Source organism: Pogona vitticeps, chromosome 3 (genome assembly GCF_051106095.1).
Source record: "Pogona vitticeps strain Pit_001003342236 chromosome 3, PviZW2.1, whole genome shotgun sequence".
Classification (NCBI taxonomy): domain Eukaryota; kingdom Metazoa; phylum Chordata; class Lepidosauria; order Squamata; family Agamidae; genus Pogona; species Pogona vitticeps.
The window spans coordinates 261,812,012-261,836,496 of NC_135785.1; the positions used below are offsets into that span (position 1 = coordinate 261,812,012).

The following is a 24,485-nucleotide window of genomic DNA, read 5'->3' on the forward strand; positions in this document are numbered from 1 at the left end:
CCATCTTTGCACAAAATGTTCCTTTAATATTTCCAATTTTCTTGAACAGATCTGTGGTTTTTTCCCTTTCTATTGTTTTCCTCTATTTCTTTGCACTGTTCATTTAAGAAGGCTCTCTTGTCTCTCCTTGCTATTCTTTGGAAGTCTGTATTCAGTTTTCTGTAACTTTCCTTATCTCCCTTGCATTTTGTTTCCCTTCTCTTCTCTGCTATTTGTAAGACCTCGTTGGACAGCCACTATGCTTTCTTGCATTTCCTTTGGGGGGGGGGGGTAACAAAAAACCTTTCACTTGTTAAGATGATACAACAGCTCCGTTTCAAAATCCATAGTAGCACAAAGCTTTTATCAGGTATCCAGCCAAAGGTGGCATAAAAATATGTACACAAACTTTAGGAAATCATATTTGTACCTTTGTGGCTATCCAAGCAAATGTTTAACACATGGATCTTTTCTTTGCTTACAACCAGCTTGACGACCTTTATTTTCTACAGGACATGAAACAACTCAGTTATCAGTCCTGCATCCACTATAGGAGTCTGCGTGGCTCTTTTTATTATTATTCTTCTTCCTAGCGGCTCGTGCTTCCTTGTTACATTATTCATATGCCTTTTGTCTTTGACGATGAGGCTTTTAATGAAAACGTGCTTAACTCCATTTCTTGGTCCCTGGTTGACTGTGCTGCTTTCTCTCATCTTTGCAGCAGACCCAGAAAAACCGGCAGGATAATTGGGACCCTGTAGGGAAAGTGGGGGGTTGAATCGCCATTGGCGTAGGATTAAATCCATCAAGAATTATCTTTTTCATTCAAATTGAAGGCCCAGAAAGTCTCAGTGATTTCCATTCATGGCCAAACCAGAGCTTTTGGAGCACGATGAGCCCTGCCCAACCAGCGTTCTCCCACTGGGGTGTTCAAAAGGTTATAATAATAATTTTTTTAATGGACTTTTTAAAGCACTAAGGCCACTGAGTTGGTTCTGGCTGCTTGCAAGGAACTGGTTAAAATAATAATGGCTTGTCTTGCAGTTCGTTCCTAGCCGCCGAAATGGACAGGTATGCCGTTTCTAACTGGCAATTCTGGGATGGTGGTCCAGTCATCTGTCATTGGTGTTTAGTCGTTAAGTCGTGTCCGACTCTTTGTGACCCCATGGACCAGAGCACGCCAGGCCCTCCTATCTTCCACTGCCTCCCGGAGTTGGGTCAAATCCATGTTGGTCGCTTCGATGACCCTGTCCAGCCATCTCCTCCTCTGTCGTCCCCTTTCTCCTCTTGCCTTCACACTTTCCCAACATCAGGGTCTTTTCCAGGGAGTCTTCTCTTCTCATGAGGTGGCCAAAGGATTGGAGCCTCAGCTTCAGGATCTGTCCTTCCAGTGAACACTCAGGGTTGATTTCCTTCAGAACGGATAGGTTTGTTCTCCTTGCAGTCCAGGGGACTCTCAAGAGTCTCCTCCAGCACCACAATTCAAAAGCATCAATTCTTCGGCGGTCAGCCTTCTTTATGGTCCAGCTCTCACTTCCATACATCGCTACTGGAAAAACCATAGCTTTGACTATGCGGACCTTTGTCGGCAAGGTCATGTCTCTGCTTTTTAAGATGCTGTCTAGGTTTGTCATTGCTTTCCTCCCAAGAAGCAGGCGTCTTTTAATTTCGTGGCTGCTGTCACCACCCCCGTCAGTCATTTGTTAGGGGATGGTAAAAAGCAATAAGGAAGCAGGAGGAGGGAGTGGCCCAAGATTTTAGGTATTGTGCCAAGCAGAGATGGGCACAAACCAAACGGCGAATTGGGGGGGGGGACACAAACTGGGCTGGTTCGTGTTTCAGTTCATCATTGGATTCAAGGACCCAATGGTGCCAAAAAAAGAGTCAAACTCCTCCCTCCCCACGTTTCATGTTGCTTCCCACCTGATCCCATCGACTCCCTACCTTGTCTTGAAGCCATCATCTTTGCCACCGCCATCTTGAGAGGCAGCTCCTTCCGTGGAAGGTGGCTTTGAGAAATGGTTTCAGCCCGGAAGAGAAGGATGTCAATCTCCAGATAGGTGTCGCTTTGTGCATGCTCAGAGGGAACCCAAGAAGAACCCCCAGCTGGTGAGATTGGAAGTCCTAGAGCCCCCTCCTGCTTCCTGTAGTGCCAAACTATGCCACTCTGGCAAGGCCCCATTTAGAGGTATAAAGACAACAGCCCTTCCCTGCTGTTGTTTCCAGGTAATGGATGTTCAGGGGTATACTACTCCTGGGCATGGAGGTTCTATTTAGGTGGCATGACTTAACAGTTTTCAGTAAATCTGCTGTGATTTTTTTAAGCCATCTCAGCTAAACTTTGAATGGTTTGGTCACACATAGATGCTCGTTTCCTCCTTATCCTCCAATTAAACACATCTAAATACTATTTTTTTTTTAAAAAAATGGGTAGGATTACATCTGTTTTAAATGAAGAGATCAAAATAAATCTCCATGCTCCAATTCAGTGGTGGTTTAGAGGCTCACACAGCCCCTTAAGCCTGGTGTGGGCACTCCTAGAGATTTCCAAGTTTGTGCACATGTGAGTGTACATTAGAAATGGGCACGAACCAGTTCGTCCCAGTTCGTCAAGGCGGCAGTGCAAGGCGCTGCTGCTCCCCTCCCCCCTCAGTCAACCAGCCCCTCACCAGGCCTGTCTTGCTTGTTTTCCCTGCCTCCTCAGCTAATCTCCCAGTCACAGGCAAGAGCCCAGGATTCTCTGCTCCGCCCTTTCGTCTGAGTGGGCGATCAGCCAAGGGGGCGGGGCAGAGAAGCCTGAGCTGCTGCCGGGATTGGAGGATGATTTGAAGAGGTGTAGCAAGCTAGGATGCTGGGCCTGGCGAGGGGATGGTTGAGCCAGAGGAGGCAGGGGAAAGGAAGCAGCAGCACCTGTGGTGCCGCCTTTACAAACTGGGGTGAACCGGTTCGTGCCCATCTCTAGTATAAATACATTAATTTGTAAACCACACAGAGTGGCCTTAGTAGCCAGATGGGAGGTATAAAAATCAAATCAATCGATAAATAGTGTATGCCCTAACTCCAACTATATGAGCTGCAAGATTTTCAGCAGCCGCACAGACACAGGGATTCTGGGGGATGAAGTCTCTCTTCCAAAAAAAAAAAAAAAAAAAACCAACAAAACCAAATTTCCCAAAAAGGAGAGTATATTTTACTCAAGAGGCCAAACATTAGAAACAGAATTCACAGTCCCAGCTATTGCGGGAGCAGAGACTGGCAACTCCTTGTTTGAAACAGCCTATTGTGCCTTGGGATGCGAATCCCCCAGGAAGGGGACCCGGTTGCTCCTTGCGAATCTCCCTCCCTAGTTTTGAGAGGCGGGCATCTGCTTCATGAACACAACCCGAGTCCATTCCCGTTCAGCTGTAATTTACCAATTAGCTGCACCCCTGCTGTTCGCGGCGTTTCAAGAGCGGTGTTCGTTCGTTGGCCGCTAACAAGCTGTTTGCTGCTTGTCAAGGGAGTGTGTGGAATATTAATGGCCTGCTAGGTTTTAAAATTAAAGGGTGTGTTTCTGTCCCTAGGGAAGGGTACAGTGTTTGGTGCCCCCCACTTGCCTTCACTTACATAGATGGAAAAGTAGATTGATCAGTGTGGATGGATCTTCCTTCCTTCCTTCCTCTTTCTTTCTTCCTTCCTTTTTCTTCCTTCCTTCCTTCTATCCATCATCAGCTCCTTCCTTCCTTCCTTCCTTCCTTCCTTCCTTCCTTCCTTCCTTCCTTCCTTCCTTCCTTCCTTCCTTCCTTCCTTTTGTTCTTTTGTCCTTCCTTCCTTCCTTCCTTCCTTCCTTCCTTCCTTCCTTCCTTCCTTCCTTCCTTCCTTCCTTCCTTCCTTCCTTCCTTTTGTTCTTTTGTCCTTCCTTCCTTCCTTCCTTCCTTCCTTCCTTCCTTCCTTCCTTCCTTCCTTCCTTCCTTCCTTCCTTCCTTCCTTTTGTTCTTTTGTCCTTCCTTCCTTCCTTCCTTCCTTCCTTCCTTCCTTCCTTCCTTCCTTCCTTCCTTCCTTCCTTCCTTCCTTCCTTCCTTCCTTCCTTCCTTCCTCAGCTCCTTCCTTCAATCATCAGCTCCTTCCTTCCTTCCATCCATCATCAGCTAGCTCCTTCCTTCCTTCCTTCCTTCCTTCCTTCCTTCCTTCCTTCCTTCCTTCCTTCCTTCCTTCCTTCCTTGTAATAATGAAGTACCAGGTTATTTGAATGCATTTTCTACCAGAACACTACTGTACTTTTTAATTAAGCATGCTTTGGGCATGGTAGCTGATTTTGTTGAAGGGGAAGTAGAGCTGGTTGGGTGCTAATTTATTGCCATGTTTCTAAATTATATTTTTAGTTTATTAGCATTCAGGGTGGGTTTGATTTAAATAAAAAGAAAATCTGACTTGTTAGCAATGTAAACTTTTTAAAAAATCATTTTAAAAAATTAAATTGTGATTCAGACCAACTTGACTTTTGGGGGGAAAAATCCTTGGTTTTTATCCACGCTGCTACTGCTTATGTTACATTTTCATCTAGATTTTGTTTTCACTTCTATTTTAAATTGCATGGCTTGGTAGAAAGCTGGCGTATAAAAGCCGTTAACAAATAATGCCACTATATGAAGAACTTATAGACTGGGTCAATCATACTGCTGCTATTGTTCTTTTTTTAAAAATAATAGAATCATAGAATCATGTAATAGTAATTGTTAATATTCCTAGCTCGTCTTTGCACTTTAAAAAATTGCAAGTCAGCTACCAAACATTACTAAGAGGCCAGATTTGGGGGGGGGGGGGAGGTCTTTCCAGCTGGCCTGAAGGCAGGAACTGCCTTGCAGCTAAAAGGAGTTCTTTGCACATAACTCCGTGGGTTGGAGCAGCTAACTGCCGAGCCAGGGTTTCAAAGTTTGATTCAATGCTATGACTTCCTAGAGTAAAACCAGCCTGTGTAGCCTTGGGCAAGCTGTGTGTTCGTTCCAGAGCACCACCAGAAGGAGGGCGCTGGTCACCCTGTTCTGAGGACTTTCTCTCTAGAAAACCCTGGGAAGGGACACCAGAAGTCAGAATCAACTTGGAGGCCCATCTGTCATCACTGCAACGGTTGCTATGACTATCCAGGTTGCCCTTGTGCCCATTTCCACACTCAGCTGGTGCAGAAGCAATGCCAGTCCTTTGCTCCCAAATCTTTGTTGTTGTTTAGTCATTGATTCGTGTCAACTCAGGGACCAGATCATGCCAGGCCCTCCTGTCTTCTGCTGCCTCCCAGAGTTGGGTCAAATTCATGTTGGTCGCTCCGGTGACCCTGTCCATCCATCTCGTCCTCTGTCGTCCCCTTCTCCTCTTGCCCTCACTCTTTCCCAACATCAGGGTCTTTTCCAGGGAGTCTTCTCTTCTCATGAGATGGCCAAAGTATTGGAGCCTCAGCTTCAGGATCTGTCCTTCCAGTGAGCACTCAGGGTTGATTTCCTTCAGAACGGAGAGGTTTGTTCTCTTTGCAGTCCAGGGGACTCTCAAGAGCCTCCTCCAGCACCACAATTCGAAAGCATCAATTCTTCGGCAGTCAGCTTTCTTTATGGTCCAGCTCTCACTTACTGGTCCCTTACTGGTCAGCTGCCAGTACTTTTGTTTGCTTACTCATTAAAAGGCCATGATGAAGAAAAACCCAGATGCATAATTATGTGGCAGTCCAAAAAGAATCTGATAATTGATCTGGCAGCTTCACTGAAGACCAGCGGGCACCGGATGTTTCTGAACATCAGTCCTGCAAACGCCACTGCCTCCTGACACACTGGTTAAATTGCAGTCCTGCAGCCAAAACTCTATTCACGATCCGGGTTCAATCCCAGGTAGCCAGCTCGAGGTTCACTCAGCCTTCCATCCTTCTGAGGTTGGTAAATGGAGGACCCGGGGGAAGAATATGTGGCCTGCATAATTAAACTGTGCACCGACCACAGAGTGCTTTTAGTGCTATGGGCCGATGTATAAGCAGGACACTTTGCTTGTGACCGCTTTTATTTTGCTTTTTAGCAAGAGGCATTCCGAGCCCTATGTGGGGCTTCCCAGAGCCTCTGTCCTTCCCCCCCTTCCCCCTCCCACCAGAAAAAGTGGAAATATTCGGAAATTTTACATATCTAGTAAATACTGTGCTGGCTGGTTTACATCCAATATAAATAACAGAATAAATAAATCTTAAATAAGTAGACTAAATATGAAAAGCGGGGGGAGGGGCATAGATCAGGAAGCAAATGAATTCCTGCCCAATACATCAAAAACAAACCGATGGCAAGTAGGCAACTTTAAAATGATCTATTCGTACTGGGTTAAAAAGAGGATGTTCTCAAAAACTTCAGGAAACCAGTATGTTTTGAAACAGGGGGCCAAGGGCAGCTCCAAGGGGAACCTATTCCGAAGGGACGGGGCCACGGCGGAGAAGGCCCTGTTTCTCGTTGATGTCATCCTGGACTCCCTCTTTGGCATTTCCCATTCTTACCCACATCCCTAAGTGGGACGTGGTTGGCGCTGTGGGTTAAACCTCGGAAGCCTCTGTGCTGCAAGGTCAGAAGACCAGCAGTCGTAAGAGCGAATCCACGCCACGGAGGGAGCTCCCAACGCTCGTCCCAGGTCCTGCCAACCTAGCCGTTTGAAAGCATATAAATGCAAGTAGATAAATAGGGACCACCTTGGTGGGAAGGTAACGGCGTTCTGTGTCTAATCATGCTGGCTACGTGACCACGGAAACTGGACAAAACACTGGCTCTAAAGCTTGGAGACGGGGATGAGCACCGTGCCCTAGAGTCAGACACGACTGGACTCAAGGTCAAGGGGAACCTTTAACCTTTTATTCTCACCCAGTCCCTCCCCTTTCCTCCCACCAGAAACGAATTCCCGCCATGGAAGGACGTCAAAATGGTGAAGCCTGTCAGATCCAAGCCCCAGTACAAGCCTCCGGAGGAGAAAATGAACCACCGAACGAGCTACAGCACCCAGTTCACTGCCGAAAGCGCGAAGCCCGCTCTGGCCGACAACAAATTCCTGGAGCACCGAAGGATACGCACGCTCTACAGCGAACCCTGCAAGGAAGCGTCAAGGGTAAGCGGAGATGGGAAGGTGGGTGGCCCCAAATTGGTCTTTGGCGTGTTCTCTCTTGATTAAAACGAAGGAGGGAGGTGTCCCCCCCCGCTTCCTTGATCCCCTCTTGTTTTGAAGGAGTTAGTGTGGAAGATATTCATAGCCGATCGCTCACAAAGGTGATGGCCGAGCCGTTAAAAGGTGTCTTTCACTCCCCTTAGGCCACCTTGTTCTGAAACCGAATTGTAATTGCTTCCGGTTCAGCTTCAGAACAAAGCGTCCGCACTTTTTGTTCTAGAGCCACAGTTTAATCGCACAGCGACAAATTAAAAGGAGAAGTAGGAAATGTGGCAGTGGAGAGAAACAGCGTTCTGTCTCTAGGGGAAAATTGTCACATCATCTCTGCAAGTGTAGAACTCACTATGAATTATAGATATTCATGGACAATTTCTTGCCCTGAATATTCCCCGATTCCATTGCATTCCATTTACTTACAGTTGAAGGGATCAAACAGCAAACTGAGAAATGTGACTGCTTTTAGCAACAGAATATCCCATTGTAGCCCAAAAATACATTATTGTCCCACCTCATCTGTGGTTCCCAACATCTTCAGATGCTTCAGTTCTGTAAAGTAGAATCCAGAGCCAAAGTTCCCACCAGCACTATCATCACGTAGAGGACAGTGCCAAACAATCCCCCCCCCCCGCTAATAAATCACAGATTGAGGTGGGCTGATTTCATAGCATGAAGCTGTCTGAAATGCAGAGAGAAGCTTCCAGACAGGATGGATAAAAAAAAAATCGATGAGTTTTTAAAACATTGGTTTAAATTTTTTTTAAATTTTAATTTTAATTTTAAAACTTCTAAAAGATTTTTTCAACTGATTTAAATTTTTTTTAAAAAAATGTAATTTAAAAATCATTTTTTGAAAATTTAAAATTTTAATTTTTAAAAAAATCTAAATTTAAATTAAAAAAATAAATTACATTTTTTAAAAAAATGTTTAATTTAAATTATCAAAAAAAATCTGATTCTAAAAAAATTTGAGATTTCCTTTAAATCCAATCCACCCCTGCTTTCAGCTCTACTCAAACCGGCAGCATATCTCCCAGGGTGGGGGCTTTGCTATGGGTTTTTTGTTGTTGTTGTTGTTGTTTTGGTGAATCTCTACTGCTTGTCCTACCTGGAAACTCTCAAAACTGAGCTGAGACATTATTATACATTGCACACCCCAATATCAAGCTGGGAGCTCTTCAGCATATATGGGGGAAATGCAAACACAAACCTGAGATAATAAACTGGAAAAAGTTATGCACTGAAATTATTGTTTAGTAATAGAAACTGCAGAATATGGAAGAGTTACTTTTTGCACTACAGCTCTCAAAATCTACTAGCTGACATCACCAGTAATCGCCGGGCGTTGTAGTCCAAAAAAAGTAACTTTTTGAGCTTTGAGAAGGAGTAGCAGAAACAACAATAGTAATTTACTAAATGTGCATCCTTCCTCAGTGGAAAACATTCTTGGAGTCCCTTCCAGTTATAAATAAACCAAAACATTTAGTAAAATAAACTGGGCAATAAGATGATTGATTGCCCTATTAGAAGGTCAAAATACTGAAGTATTAGAAAGTCAGCCATGAAATTATAATTAAAGTCATAAATGAAAGCAGGCAGTCAGAACTCCCTCGATGTCCAGAGCTTAGAGACATTTTGTTTTGGGGAGACTACAGTTTCCAGAATCCCCAGCTCACTACGGCCACACGGCCCGCTTCGCCTATGACAGAGCGATCCTCAGCATCCTCAGCAAATAACGAGCAAAATGTGTGTACAGCGCTGGTTTCTTCGGTCCAGAGATGTTCTTGGACTACAACTCCCAGAAGCCTTCCTCAACCAGCTGTGCTGACCAGGATTTCTGGAAGCTGCAGCTGGGGAACATCTGGAGACCCAGGGTGGGGAACTGCAGGTCTAGAGGGAAGCATTTTAACCCAAGTTCCCTGTTTCCTCACACACACACACACACACACACACACACACACACACACACACACACACACACACACACACCCTCACTTGGCCGTACTTTTCTAAATGCCCCTTTTTTCCACACCTCTCCTTGTGTGTGTGTTTGTGTGTGTGTGTGTGTGTGTGTGTGTGTTTGTGCTTCTTTCTCTTTTGTCTCGGTGGCTTGTCTCGGTGGCGCCTGCCCAGGTGGAGAAGCCGAGCCCCCAGCCTTCTAAACCAAAAAAGACGACCGCAAGCCATAAACCGCTGAAAAAGGCCAAAGATAAGCAGATGGCGTCCAGCCGGTCGGCCAAGAAGAAGACGTCCGAGAGCCCCGGGGGAACCAGCGTCGTCGTTGCCGCCGAGGAGAAGGAGAAAAGCAAAGATATGAACAATAAACTGGCCGAGGCAAAAGAGTAAATTTTCTTGCATTTCCTTGCTCTTTCTCTCCAACCCCTCTCCCGTTTCCTTTTCCTTTTTTGGTTTCTTCTTTCTTTCTTTCTTTCTTTCTTTAAATAAAGGCCGCAACATTCATTAGAGGCTTCTAATCGGCTTGTGTCGGGATGGCATATAGAAGCTTGACCTTTGATTTCCGAGAAGGATTAAAAGGCCTCCTTTCTGGGTGGGGAAAGCTAGTAGGAAGACAGTGCACAGCAGGGAAGAGCACGCACCCGATCTAGGGCGAGGAAGGAGAAGGATTTGTCAGGTTTGAGGAAGTTAAGGTTTGGACTACAATGCCCATGATCTCCAGCCAGCCCAAAAATAGTTCCTCTTCCCCCCCTCCCAAAAAAAAAGCTCTTATATTGAGTCTCCAGCGTCCCTAAAGCAGGGCTTCCCAACCTGGAGTAACCCTGGTGTTTTTGGACTAAAACTCCCAGAAGCCTTCACCACTAGCTGTGCTGGCCAGAATTTATGGGAGTTGTAGTCCACGAACATATGGGTTATGCAAGTTGGGAACCGCGAGTCTAGATGTTGGAGTATATCATTTTCAAAGGGCAAAATCAATTGTAGATCAGAGAGAATAACGAGTGGGTGATTCTCCAGCCGTTCATTGCATTTCCCATCATCCTTTACCGGCACAGGCAGTGGTGACAGGTGATGAGAAAGGCGGCACAGAAACATCTGCAGTGTTCCCCATCCCGGACATTTAGCAAACAGGTTGACTTGGCTTTTTGGTTTCCTAAACCTGCGAAACCTGTTGGTCTGTAAACGTCAAAGAATCAAAAGGAACCGTAATCCAGAGCAAATCTCTCTTGAAACCAATTCTAATTCCCTTAAAAACAGTCTGTTGCTTCTTTATGCCTTATCTTTAACCTTTCCCAACCCGGTACCCTGAGGATGATAGGATTTCTAGTAGCCCCATACGTCTGCAGGATGCCAGACTGGCAAAGGTCACCTTTTAAGTGGTCTAATGAAAGATTTCGGTGCCACTGAGAAAAGGGGGAAAGCAAAGAAGGCGTAGTCATAGCACCTGAGACTTTTTCTTTAAAGTCTAAATCATGGGATATTTCCATAATTATGCTTAAATAATGGGTGGAGATGGGCATGAACCAGTTCATCCCAGTTTGTCCCAGTTTGCAAAGGCGGCAGCACAGATGCTGCTGCTCTCCTCCCAATGCCTCCTCTGGCTCAATCATATCCAGTGTGCCAGCTTCCTGCACCTCCTCAGCTGATCTCCCAGTCACAGGCAAGAGCCCAGGCTTCTCTGCCCCACCCCCTTGGCTGATCGCCCACTCAGACGAAAGGGCGGGGCAGAGAATCCTGGGCTCTTGCCTGTGACTGGGAGATTAGCTGAGGAGGCAGGGAAAACAAGCAAGACAGGCCTGGTGAGGGGCTGGTTGACTGAGGAGGCAGGGGAGGGGAGCAGCAGCGCCTTGTGTTGCTGCCTTGATGAACCGGGATGAATAGGAACGAATCGGTTCATGCCCGTCTCTAATAGTGGACCATAAATAGGTTTTTCTACTGTGCCGGATCCACCACTTTGCTAAAGGTGGTTTTGAGGATTAATCCAAGATCTTCCTCTGAGCCCTCACTTGGAGAGCCCACGGAGATGTCGTGGTGCGGATGAAATAAGTACAAATGAACAATCAGGGGCCACCACCTCGCCAGCATCCAATTCTAGCCCCATCCCCTGTCCCTCTTTAGAACAACCGATCCATCTGAAGGCACCACGCTTGGGAAGGCAGGCCTTTGCTGACCCGAACCTGTGTTACACAGCCCATCAGACACCCTTGGGCGTACAATGTTCCACATTGCCCTGCGGCATCATTGCCAGCCGACAGTGCGCAATGGCGTGTGAAGAAGGTGGAACATTGTCGCGCCATCATCAGAGGGCAGATTCGATGGACTGTAGCAGAAAGTCTTTTAATCTCTGGAAAACTGCACTCTGTTGCAGGTTTTCTTTTTAAAATTCAGACGTTTTACCCAACACTCTTAAATATATATATATATTTTTAGCCTTTGAGTCTGTATTGCTTGAAAGATCAGAGCAAAGCTATTAAAACGTAGGGCACAACATGGGGAACTCTGCTTTTGGAATCAAAACTCAGCCATGGATTTCTGGATCAATCTAAATTATGTTGACTGTACAGGCTTGGGAGACTCTGCCCGCGACAGAGGTGAGCTGCACGCATTCCCAAAAGCTCAGATCGTATTTACTATAATCAGTTACATTTCGAAGAATCGTAGAATCATGGAGTGGGAAGGGGCCAGTGAGGCCATCCATTCCAACCCCCTGCTCAAGGCGGGAATAGAAACCAAAGGAGATCTGCCAGGTGGTTGTCTTCAGTCTCTCTCGAATGTCTCCAGCGTTGGAGCGCTCGCCACCTCTTGAGGTCATTGATTCCATTGAGATCCTCTCTTTCCTTCTGTGAAGAGCTATCCAGTTTAAATCCAGTTTAAGGATAAGGGAACAAAAAAGGGGTGGGGAGGACAGCAGGGCTTGCCCATCATCCCACAGGTCAACTGGTCGCTCTTTCACCCTATCATGAGAGCTTGAGATAATACTTGTTTGTCCCAAAATGTCTCAGCCAACCTGATCATATTTCTAAATGTGCACCTATGCAACTGGAGTATGGATCTCTTAACATTCCCACATTTTCACAGAATCATAGAACAATGGAGTTGGAAGGGGCTTCTAAGGCCATGGAGTCCAACCCCTTTTGCTCAATTGCAGTAATTCTGATCAAAGCAGACCCAACAGATAATGCCCCAGTTTTCTCTTGAAGGCCTCTAGCATCGGAGCAGTTACCAACTGCAAAGATCATGGATTCCATTGTCATACTGTTTGAACAGTTAATGCAGAACAAACTAACAGATCCTGCTCCTCTTTAGGAGTACTTTTCAGGTATTGAAAAGCACTATCCTATCTCCCCTCAGTCATCTTTTCTCAAGGCTAAACAGGCCCAGTTCTTTCTGCCTTTCCTCCTCCTAAGGCTTAGTTTCTAGTCTGCAGATCATCCTTGTTGCCTTCCTCTGAATTTGCTCCAGTTTATTGGCATCCTTCTTAAAGTTCACTGTCCAGAACTGGACACAGGACTCTAGATGAGAGCCTAACCAGTTCTGAATAGAGGGGGACTAGTATCTTGTGGGATCTGGAGACTCTACTTCTGTTAATGCATCCTCAAATGACATTGGCCTTTTTTGCAGCTGCACCACACTGTTGGCTCATATTCAGCTTTTTTGATCTAGAACAATTCCAAGATCCTTGTAGTATTCCTGAGACAGGTTTCTCCCCTCTTTGGCCTTCTTACCCCTAAATTTGATGACATATTAAATCGCTATTCTCTGACCTGAGCAGGCAACATAATCAGGAGTTTAGAGAAATGCTCTACTGAAATGGGTTCTGTCAGAGCAATTTAGGTGGATGCCAGAAATCCCCCCCAATATTTGGAGTGTTACAAAACCAGACACAAAAAGTTTGGTTTCTAATTTTTCTTTTTTTACTCCCCCCCCCCCCGAGAAGTACAATGGCCACCTTCAAGTAATTAAAAAGCAAACAAACGAGAAACTGTCAAAACTGGCTAAAAGGAAGAGAAGCCGGCATTCTGTTTAATTGTGATTTGGCCCCAAATTGCCAATTAGTTTTCAAGGACAAGAGAGACAGGACTAAATCCAACAAAACGGAAATCAACGGGAAGGTGACTGAGGACAGTCTGAAAGTGAACCCTGTAGTGATCTGGTTGCTATGTTGAGAAAACAGCCCCCCCCCAAAAAGCCCTTTTAAAAAAATCATATTTTCCCTAGCGTATGAGATTTTTCAGGGTTTTAAATGCTCATTTTGGAAATAGCTGAGGAGTAAGCAGAAGGAATTGCTTAGGAAAACATATCTTAAAACGATCTAGGGGAGAAGCTATATGATCAATGAGTAGGCGATGTTATTGACTTGACGCGTGAATTGAACGCAGAACATGCAAACAAAAATCGTAGTGTATCGTGCGTGACTTGTTCTCTACGGCTTGTGCCTGAATGCTTTTGATTATAAATTCTGTGTAATGGATCCCGTGGTGTATTTCCGAGTGTAGCTGTAGTAGAAATTGTAGCGTATGAAGTGTAGCCCGGATTGTGTGTCTGTAGAAAGGGGAGGTGCAGGGCAGGTGGGTGGGGAGGTTAAATATATTGTATATATATATATATGCATATGCCTCCAGAGCTCTGGAGGAATTCAACAACAACCATCAGGAGCAGAAGGCAAGAAATAATTGCAAAATGTACGACACATTTTTTCCCTCTCCCTTGCATGCTTTGTGGGAGAGCTGCTTGGGAGGATTTAATCATTTGCCGTTCAGAATGATTTTTTAAAGAAAGAAAGAAAGAAATTTCTGCATGGACATTGCTTGATTGTAGACATCTGCAGCTCTGGAAAGATTTGTGCCGAGCGTAAAAGGACACGGGCCGCTACTTGCTGCCACTTGCATTCTGAAGCATCCCACAATGGCCTCCGGGAATTGGGTGCCTCAAAGCCTTTGGCCATGATCCAGGGGTGTCTTTAGCAGGCTTGCTTCTCATGAGCGGAACTACCAGGATCTCACGTGAAACCGGCCAAACATAAAAGGTCCCTGGGCCCGATGGTCTGCTGGAAACTCACATTTAGCTTCGTGGGAGGGAGAGAGAGAAAGAAAAAAAGAAATGCAACGGCTACCTATAAGCAGCCTGATCTGCTCCCCATCATAAGGGGTCGACTCTTTATGGACTCCTTCATTGTGGGAGGGGGGAGAAAAATCATCTCCCTTTCTCCTGGTGTGTTGGTAAATTTGGGGTACACTGGGGAAGCAGGACAATGGCAAGGGAGGAAACAGTTAAAATGCCCTGCAGATGCTGTTTTCGTGAGAGCTATTAAGAATGTCTACAAGCAGGTGGCCTATTCCTGGCTTGCATTCCTCCTAAAAGTGCGGGCTTAAGGAGCGTAACGCCTCACCTGGACCTTCTTATTGGACCAGCCCGCTTGCGGTTAATCTGGGAATGCTCTCTAAAAAGAGGAAGTGTTTTGGGGGGTGTCTCCCCGGTGGGTTAGGGGAGGCGCGACAGGCGTCCAGCCGTTTTCGCTCTTTTCTCTGGTTTAACACCCAAGTGTCTCGGCTAACACCGACTGCAACACACCTGGAATTGCTCACTGTGTTGGTTGCCCATATTAAACCGTTCAGGTTTCTTTGACGCCTGCGTGAGTGGGTTGGGTTCTGTTCTGTTTTCCTTTCTAAAATAAGATTTTGTGTCCTGGCAACCGGGTGTACCACGTTTCTTTACTCTCTTTTGTACGAAATTTGCTTGCTGGCTTTCCTCCCGCAGTTTTCCTTTTCATGGCTCCTGTCGTCCGTGTGTTTGGTCCCATTCACTGTACCCCCTTTTCTTGTGCTGCTGTGATCTCTCTCTCTTCTGCAAGATGGTGCTAAAAAATCCTGTCCACCGTGTGTTTCTCCCCTCCTGCCCCACACTTGGCTTTGCAAAGAAAAAAGAAAAAAAAAACAATATCACCTCACTGGCTTTGCTCACATCTGCTGTGTTTTCTGTTGGGAAATGTGTGAAAAAATATATATGGGGGAGGAAAAAAACCTACATCCTCCATAAATCCATCTATGCTCTTGCAAGGTAGATCCAAGGCGATCCAAACTGGTATTTTGTGATCTATCTCCAATTGCATCTCCAGTTATCTGCCTACATGATGCTCAAGATCGCCCTTCCCACCCCCCCAGCACTACCCTCAAATATGCTGTTAGTGTAATAATCACGACCAGATGAATATTAATGTATAGTAAATGGATTTGTGATATGCTTATGGACTTTGCTTGCTTGAATGGGGGCACTCTTCTGATTTATTTTTTTCTCTCCCCTGGACAATGATAAATAAATGCTGAAGACGAAACACCCACTTCTTGGATCTTATCATTTCCTCCCTCCCCTTTCCGGTCTCAAATGAATTAAGATAAGAGGAGCGTCTTCTCTTATGTTCAGTCCTGAAAAACAGCCTAATTTCTCAGGGGTTGAAAATCCACTACGTGTGGTGCGTTTGATTCTCTTCAGACGGCAAATAAAAACAGAAAGGATTTTCAAAGCAAACGAACTAGGTTCCACGTTTCTTGATTGGTTTTGCATTCGGGTGGCGTGTGTTAAACGAGGCATTGCTCTTCCGTTCCAAGTTCTAATTGATGAATCAAGAAGAACGTTAGATGGTCATCCATTTGCATTGTTTTGCTTTTGGTGCATCCTTTTCTAACAGGGATGACAAAGAAAAACAGAAAGGCTGCCTGAGGTTTACTAAATTATGGCCAGAATCCTATTACTTTGGCCCATTGGTGTCAGCTCGTTGGTGTGAATCTCAGCGATGAATCACTCCTAGTTGAGAGTTCACACACCAGTCTTGTGACTCGATGTGTAACCACAAATGCCTGCTCTGACTCCTCAGTTTCTTGTGATTCCCCACAAAAAATTATGCCAATGGCTTTAGGGTTAGTGTGATTTTTCAGGTGGATTCTAGCCTCTCTGTTCTTCTGATTACAGTGGTGCCTCGCTTAACGATTACCTCGTTAAACGACAAATCCACTTGACGATGATGTTTTTGCGATCGCTATAGCGATTGTAGAATGATGTTTTAATGGAGAAAATCACTTTACGATGATTGGTTCCCTGCTTCGGGAACTAATTCTTCGCTTAACGATGGTTTAAAACAGCTGATCGGTGGCTCTTAAAATGGCCGCCCACTGTGCAAAATGGCTCCCTACTGTTTTTAGGATGCATTTTTTGCAAGACAAGCACCAGAAAATAGCCACCCTATGGAGGATCTTCGCTGGACGATTAGGTATTTAGCCCACTGGAACTCATTGAGTGGTTTTCAATGCGTTTCAATGGGTTTTTCCCCGCTTGACGACGATTTCGCTGGAACGGATTAACGTAGTCAAGCGAGGCACCACTGTATAGCTGGTTTCCATCTAAATCCACCTCAAAAAAAGGGGCTTGAATGCCGGTTTTGTGCTCTTGATCCCTGTGTGTTCTCTCTCCCCTACAAAGATCAGGAAAGGAGAAATTTGGGGCTTCAGAGATGTCTTTTTAAAAAACTGATCCTGGATTCTTGCCTTGATAACACGTGTACAGTTTGGCCATTCTAAGGTGAAGGACAACTCCCCAAGGGCCAAATAGCGCAAGGATTAAGCCCAGTTTAAGAGGCAAACCGGATCTGTGGCTTAAAAACACATAAAAGGCAGAAATCTGTCCATCTCAGATTCTATCTACAATTTTGTTTTATGAAAAATTGAGAACTTACATTCTGAGTGATGTGGACATAGGGAGCACCCAATGTCGAGTGAGGTCCTTGGCCCATCACACCCAGTGTTGCCAACTCTGGTTGTGAGCAGTACTTCAGATTTTGGGAGCTAGATCATCTCCTGCCGTGTTGGAGATGACAGGGATTTAACTTGGCACGGTCCGCAAGCAACTGACTTACCACTGAATGAGGCTTCGGGGTCAAAGACGGATGAGCTCCCAACCGGTTGGATGAAGTTCTTCTACTCATGAGGCTGCTGAATTAGCACATCTCTCTAAAGAACTAAAACCCGTGGCCAAATCGGCACCCGCCATCAGCCAGGTGGATCCGTGAACCTCACAAGCAGGACGCAACCCTCCTGGGTTTTGATTCAGCCCCTCGTATCCAGTCCTTGTATCATGAATGAGGAAATTTGTTGAATCCACACCACCATGTTCTAGCCTTTAATGTGATTTTAACTGCCGTGGCGCCACCCTACGAGATTTTGAGATTTCTGACGCCATAAGAGACCTTCAGATTCTATGCGGGATTTCTGGATGGGCGCTGATGTTTTCGAGCAAGGAATTCTGTGTCGTCAGACAGCAAATCTCGGGATGAAGGGATGGCTTTTAGAAGGGATATAACTCTATCGGGTAGATACAAAAAATGGAGTTCTTACGGAGAGTGACCGTTGAGCTAGAATCACACCAAAATTAAACCAAAACAACATTGGTTTGACACAAGAGACATGGAGGTTAAAAAGTCATACCTGCAAAAACCAACAATGTATACCAATGAAAATAATAGAATTTCATAGAATAATGGAGTTGGAAGGGGCCTCTGAGGCCATCAAGTCCAACCTCCCCACTCAGGGCAGAAATCCAAATCAAAGCAGATCTGGCAGAGGGTGATCCAGTTTTCTCTTGAAGGCCTCCAGCGTTGGAGGGCTCGCCACCTCCCAAGGCCATGATGTCTGTTATCACTCTGCTCTGACAGTTAAGTTTCTCCTGATATTCAGCTTAAACCCGGCTTCCTATAGCTTGAGCCCATTTTTATGTGCCCTTCAGTGTTGGATGGATGGTCACTCTCGAATTGGCCTCCTCAGCCACACTAGACGCTGTTCCAAGTCCTCCATACAGAGCACGTTACCATAGTCTTTCGAGACTGAAGGATGCCTAAACCTAAACCAACCAACTCTGGGATGATTAGTAAACAATATAAAAATAATAATATGTGATGCACAACAGAGGAAGCCGTTATCCCATGATTACTGATTAGACATACTGTAGGCTTTCAGTGCCCGTGACTAATAGATATATTCATGGAAGATGGGGTTTTTTTTTAGTACTAATAAGAAGATAAATCCTTTAAATTGAATTCTCATGAAACAAATCCTACACAGACATAGCCAGCTCTCCATTTCATGCATGGCGCTTACAAAACATTCACGCTGCTACAGATCCGTTTTCTTTTTGAGGTTTTGCAGGATTTACGAGGGATTTGGGGTGTGTTCACGGTTGATTCCAACCCCCCCTTCCAAAAAGCATTCTCAGAGATTCTCAAGAACTTAATATACTCCAGCCCAGAATATGGGGGTTGTTGTTATTATTATTATTATTATTATTATTATTATTATTATTATTATTATTATTATTATTATTATTATTATTATTATTATTATTATTATTATTATTATTATTATTATTATTATTATTATTATTATTATTATTATTATTATTATTATTATTATTATTTTGCCTACAACTCCCATCATTCCGTAGGATGCTGGCAATGACCAGTGCATGCTGGAAGTTGTAGTCTGCAAGTAACTTTGCTCCTGCTTAGAAGCAGAGTTCCTTTGTCTGGTCTGAATTCCCGGGATCCGTCAGCCAACACTGGCTACATTGGCTGAGGCCTTCTGGGAGTTTTAGTCTGTGGAAAGAAACCTTTCGAAGACTAGCCTTGAACATTCCTTGGGTGCATCTCATAGAGACCTCAAAAACCATCTCAGGGTTGCCAGAAGCAGCTTGGTGGTCCAGAAGAACAACGCTCTCCCACGCGAGATGCTCTCAGCTTGCATTTTCCACAAGTTCTACCTCTTGGCCATTGTTGATTTCTCCCAGACATCATGAAAGAAGGGGAATGTGATGATGATACATGGGGTGGGGGGAGGACAGGCACAGAGTAATTATCTAACCCCCTCTCTCTTTTTTTGAAGTTTGGCTTCAAAAAAGCTACAAGGGAGGGTGCTTAAAACCGGATTCCTCAGCTCATGGTCGCAATCTAAGTCTGAACTCACCTCACACAAGCAGACAGGGCATGGACATCTGCCTTGATGAATTTTGGAGACCCTTATCTACAATTTTTCTGCACTATCCATGAAAGGGTGGTGCTCAGCCCGAGGAAGTGCTATTTTCTCCATGAAAGCTTGCAGTTGGTTTGATTTTTTTTAAAAGGAGGTTCTGTAAAGCTATCACCCTACTCTTGCGTCTATGAAAGAAGTGCTAATACTTGAAGCATGATTGTTCTAAAGATGTGTCACACCATGAAACTGGCTACACAGACACACACATATTGAAACCATACTTAGGTAAAGGAATGGAATCATTTGACTTAGGATCAATGGATAATCATTAACACATCTGGCTTGTTTCTTTGTTCATTTTCTACAGTCAACTGTCACCTAGGCGGTGGTCACTGTGTCACAATTGTAGCACAAGGATGAAGAACGTTTGGCCTTCCAGATGTTTTGAACATCAGTTCCCACTACCCTTTATTCTTGGTCACAGTACTTGAGATTTCAGGGAGTCAAAGCCCCAACATCTGGAAGGACGAAGGTTCTTCATTTGCTAATCACAGCTCGGAATGGTTGTTCCTGAAAGCAGTTTGGTATTTAACTATGAAGCCACTTCCCTCCCTCATTCCCAGATCAGCTCTTTGTGGCTTATGTTATCAAGAACTTCTTTAGTAACATATTATATGGCATTGTTTATTGCTTTCCCCTTGCATTAGAGTTCTATGAGGTGGGGAAGCTCTGTTTACAACACATGCGCCAACAGACTAAACTTCAGAGGGGAGTCCCTTAAAACAGTGGTCTCCAACCTTGGGCCTCCAGATGTTCTTGGACTTCAACTCCCAGAAATCCTGGCCATCAGAGGTGGTGGTGAGGGCTTCTGGGAGTTGTAGTCCAAGAGCATCTGGAGGCCCAAGGTTGGGGACCACTGCCTTAAAACACCCCTTGAAGTACTTCCGTCTTAAAAACCTCACTGAACAAAGTTGCAAACATTTTTTTCTCATCACGCAAAATAACACTACAGTAGGACCCCCATGTTCGTTGGACCACCATCTGCAGTTTCACTTTGCTGCGGTCTGAAAGTATTAAAATATTAAAAGAAGAACCCTAGAAATATGTATTTTCACAACGTATTTATCCGAACTGGCCACTAGAGAGAGCCAGAGACCATACTATGTATTTTTGCTGTTGAAGACTACAGAGCATGGTCTCTGGCTCCCCCTTGTGGCCAGTTCTGTTAATACATGGTGAAAATACATATTTCTGGATTTGTTTTTCCTTTACCTTCAGCATCGGAGAGGGGGCTTGGAACCAATCCCCCATGCATATGGGGGTTCCACTGTACTATCTAGTATCATTTTCCAAAAAGAACATTGTTACACTCCTATCTTTACGTCCTCCCCCCGTAACACACCAGGGAACCTTACCCCTGTAACACATGATTTCCAACCTTTGGTGATAAACAGATATAACATCCAGTCTTTATCTACCTGTAGGGACCCTTAAGTCTTCTTTCGTGATCTCTACGTGAGATCATGAAGCAGTGAAACCTGTTTCATTTTTATAACTCCCAAATTAATTGCACCAACTGAGAGCAACTGAGAGTGGAGATCGCCCCTCCTCTTTTTTATTCTACTCCACCAGCCCCCTCCCCAAAAAACTCTTGCTATGACCTCTTGCTTGAGTCGCTCCCCAAAACCGCTGGACTGCATGATGTAATTCCATGCTAAGCGAATACACAGACTCGCCTGGCTGTTGCTGCTGCCTGAGAAGGAGGGTGTTTTCTGTAAGTCGCGTGGAATGACCATCTTTTTTCTGCCTGCAGGAGCCCCGAAAAAGCCGCCGTTGCTACATCTAAGGAACCAAGTTCCTTAAGGCAGAACCAACCCATGGAAGTTCTGGCCCTGCCTTCCATTCCAGAGGAAACGGTTGGAACAAGCATGTCGCCTGCATGAAACCTATAAAGACTTGAATAATATCTATCTTCTTTAAAAAACAATTCCAATAAACTGGTGCTGAGTCTTCTACTGTCTCTGGAGTTTTTCCTGACCTTCTCTGGTTCTAGGAGAGGTTCTCCAGCCAAGACCCCCGAGATGCCAGGAGGCAGGAATTGCACCCTTTTAACAGCTACACACTTTCAGCACCCACAGTTTCAACTAGCAAGTGAGGATTCCCTAAACACATCCCTATATTTGCATGCGGAACACTTCCCTGCAATGTCTTGGGATGAAGAATCCTAAGCCCATCTGGATCCCTCTTGATGCCAAGAAGCTCCATGCAAATTTATAACAGAGACATGAAAAGATGGAGAAAGTTCCTCTTTTTTTGGATTGTTTCTCTGAGAATCTCTCTAGCCGAGAGCTACCGAGTGTGTGTTCTTATGGGCTGTCTAGTTTATTCTAAGTTACGGCAACCCAATGTACTAGTAAAGTAATGACTCCAAAAGATCTAATTAGTAACAGCTCTGCTGCTCAAGCTTCTTTTATAGAGGGCATATCCAGATGAGCATAAGTAAGTAAGTAAAGTAGGCATCCTTCAGTCTCGAAAGACTATGGTATCGTGCTCTGTATGGAGGACTTGGAACAGCGTCTAGTGTGGCTGAGGAGGCCAATTCGAGAGTGACAATCCCTTCTTATGATTGTTGCATGGTGCACGGTTGTCGATCTGCTTGTCGGGTTTCACCCTAAACCCCACGCACCCCGTGAGGTTAACAGACCGTGGCGAGGTAGCACCTTACTGGCTGGGGGCTGCCCAGCTTAAGGCGGGCGGTATCTACCTAGTGAGGTGCAATGACCTCTCCCACCGTCAGAAGTAGCCCCTGGCGTCCTGCTCTACGCCAATTGAGCAGAGACTTATAACCGGTAACTGCTACTTCCCGTGTTGTTTCGACGCTGTATGCGAAGCTGGAGTGTCCTCTCCAGAGCACGAAGCCTGGGTAAAATAGTATGGAGGATAGGCTGTTACCCAAGCAGCAAATCCCCCCTCTCCACATCGCTGAAATGGTCCAGTGGAAAGGCAAGAGCCAATACAACTGGTTCCAGCAACGTCGCAGGAGTTGGCAGAATGAAAGAAAATGCCTCCGGGACTCCGGCTCCGGATTTTGCCTCGAGGTTATCTCCTGAAGCCCTTTCCATAAGTGGATATAGCCACAAGGCAGTGGAGGTTTAAATTCGGAGTGGTCCTTCTCCTAGATGGGCTGCCTTCCAGGGCTGACGAGCCCCACCTACCCGGCATATAGCTTGATATAAGTACTGTAATGTTTTTGATGCTGTTTTGGTCTGAATGAAATTATGGTGTCCACACATGTTTTGACTTAGAGCGATCCACCTTGCCCCTTTTAAAAGCTGTGACGCTCCTTTTTGGCACAATTCTAGGGCTGCAGTTTTTTGGGGTGTGTGATTCAGAGCCCTCCTGATTATCCTGTTCATAAGTCTTATGTGGTTGCTTAATTTGCTCCGAAACAGTGCTGTGGGCAGTGAGAACCTTTTAGTGGGTTGTGTCACTGAAAAGGAAGATGGAGGGGGGGGAACCTCCTCTATTGTACCATATTTTTAAAAAATATACTTTCCTATTGCTGTAGCACTATTTTAGAGAGAGGAGATACATTGGTGGCATTATGTGTACCATGCTAGGTAGGCACATCGCTGTTTCACTATGTCACTTTATTTAACAATAACAAAGTCACTGTGGCTGACTGAATGACGGCCATGAAAAAAGGCAGGGAAGGAGATAGGAAAGGGGGGCAAATTGGTGTGATCCAAAGACTTGTGTGGACCCTTATCATGGCAGAATAAACTTTGATCAGTGTGAACTGAAGGATCTCAAGTGAGAGATGAAATACATAACCCTAAAGATAAGAACCTCTTAAGCAGGAACTAGACATCTCCAATTTCCCCCATGTGGACATCATCAATCCATCAGACACCACTACCCCGCCAAGATAGTGCGTGTCATCATAATATTCCTTGCCGGACACATCAGGTTTGTAACCGAAACCTGCATTTATTTCAGCATGACCCATTATCAAGTAAAGCAATATTTTTTTTGCAAGACAGAGGTGTGAGAAAGCTTGAGCTGTGGTAGACATTTTTCAAGAGCTTAAGGAAGAAATGCTTTTAATTATATGTTATCTATATTTCTAGTTCACAGCTCAGGACACACTCCAGATGTATTAAGGTCAAACCCAATATTATCAGGTCTCATTAGGAATGGGAAGAATACTTGCACAATGCCATACTCTCCTCCATTTAGATGGCGTCAACTTGACAAGGGATCTTGATGAGGAATTTGATTCCTGATCTCCACCCAGGACTAAACAAGGCAACCCCCCCCACACTGGATCCCCATAATTTGTGCAAAATACCACCTGTGCCGGATTTGTGGCCATTCCCACTGAGAAGCAAAGCACATCTGGGAAGCAAACGCAGCAGGACTCACTGGATTTTCAAGAAAGAGGCGGACCACCATGAAGCAGAGGAACATCTGCACATCTTTGTGCTGTTTTGTGCAAAAATGGATAACGATAGAATTATAGAGTGGAAGGGGCCTTTAAGGTCATTGAGTCCAACCCTCTGCTCAAGGCAGGAATCTAAACCAAAGCTGACCTGACAGAAGGTTTTTTCATTTTCTTTTGAATCCCTCCCGCGCTGGAGTGCTCACCACCTCCTGAGATAATATGGTTCCATTGTCATACTTCTTCAACAGTTAAGATGTTTTTTCCTGAGATTCAGCCGAAATCTGGCTTCCTGTAACTTGAGCCCGTTGTTGCGTGTCCTGCGCTCTGGGATGATAGAGGTTGTGGTTTCCTTCATTGACTCAATGTATCTCGTGTTTGTTCTTCCTCCTTTCCTGTTGCCTCCAATCTTTCTTAGCATTATTGTCTTTTCCAACGTCATGACATGCCCAAAGTAGGACAGCCTCAGTTTCATCATTTCTCCTTCCAGAGAAAATTTAGGGTTGATCTGATTGAGAACCTACGTACCAGGATGGTAATGGAAACAGGTAAGCTGCTGAAAACTGGTGAATCTGCTCCACTCCTGATGTGAGCCTGAACTTGGTTAGCAGCTATCCATGGTACTGAAGCTATTCTGGGCTAGGTGTTAGCTTCTGGGTATAGCCTATAAAGTTCTGATTAAAACTAGAAGTGGATTCACTACTCCTGTGAAATCAGAGACACGCTATCCTCAAACCAAGTGTTGTTTGACTATTGGTTATGTGGGAGGGGAACCATGGGTTTTGGAGTCCAGCCTCTGGAGGACCACACCTTCTCCACTGCTATGCTATGCATCAATACCTGAAACTTTACCTGTTTTCTCAAGAGATTCAAATTTAGTAAACTCCTACTGGGCTTGGCTTCTCCTTGTGTGTCTGAATCCTTTTGCTGTTCCCTTCCTTTCTTTGATAACG

At 45.0% G+C, this 24,485-nt stretch overlaps 1 protein-coding gene across 1 annotated transcript in view; it reads left to right on the forward strand.

Moving 5' to 3' along the window:
• Positions 1-21,103, forward strand: part of MAP6 (microtubule associated protein 6) — a 40,127-nt gene extending 19,024 nt beyond the window's left edge. Inside the window, exons 2-4 of the mRNA XM_020809700.3 lie at positions 6,861-7,074; positions 9,262-9,470; positions 20,905-21,103. Coding sequence (XP_020665359.3) covers positions 6,861-7,074; positions 9,262-9,470; positions 20,905-21,034 — 553 coding nt within the window. The 3' untranslated portion in view covers positions 21,035-21,103. The remainder of the gene's footprint in view (positions 1-6,860; positions 7,075-9,261; positions 9,471-20,904) is intronic.
• The last annotated feature ends 3,382 nt before the right edge of the window (positions 21,104-24,485 follow it).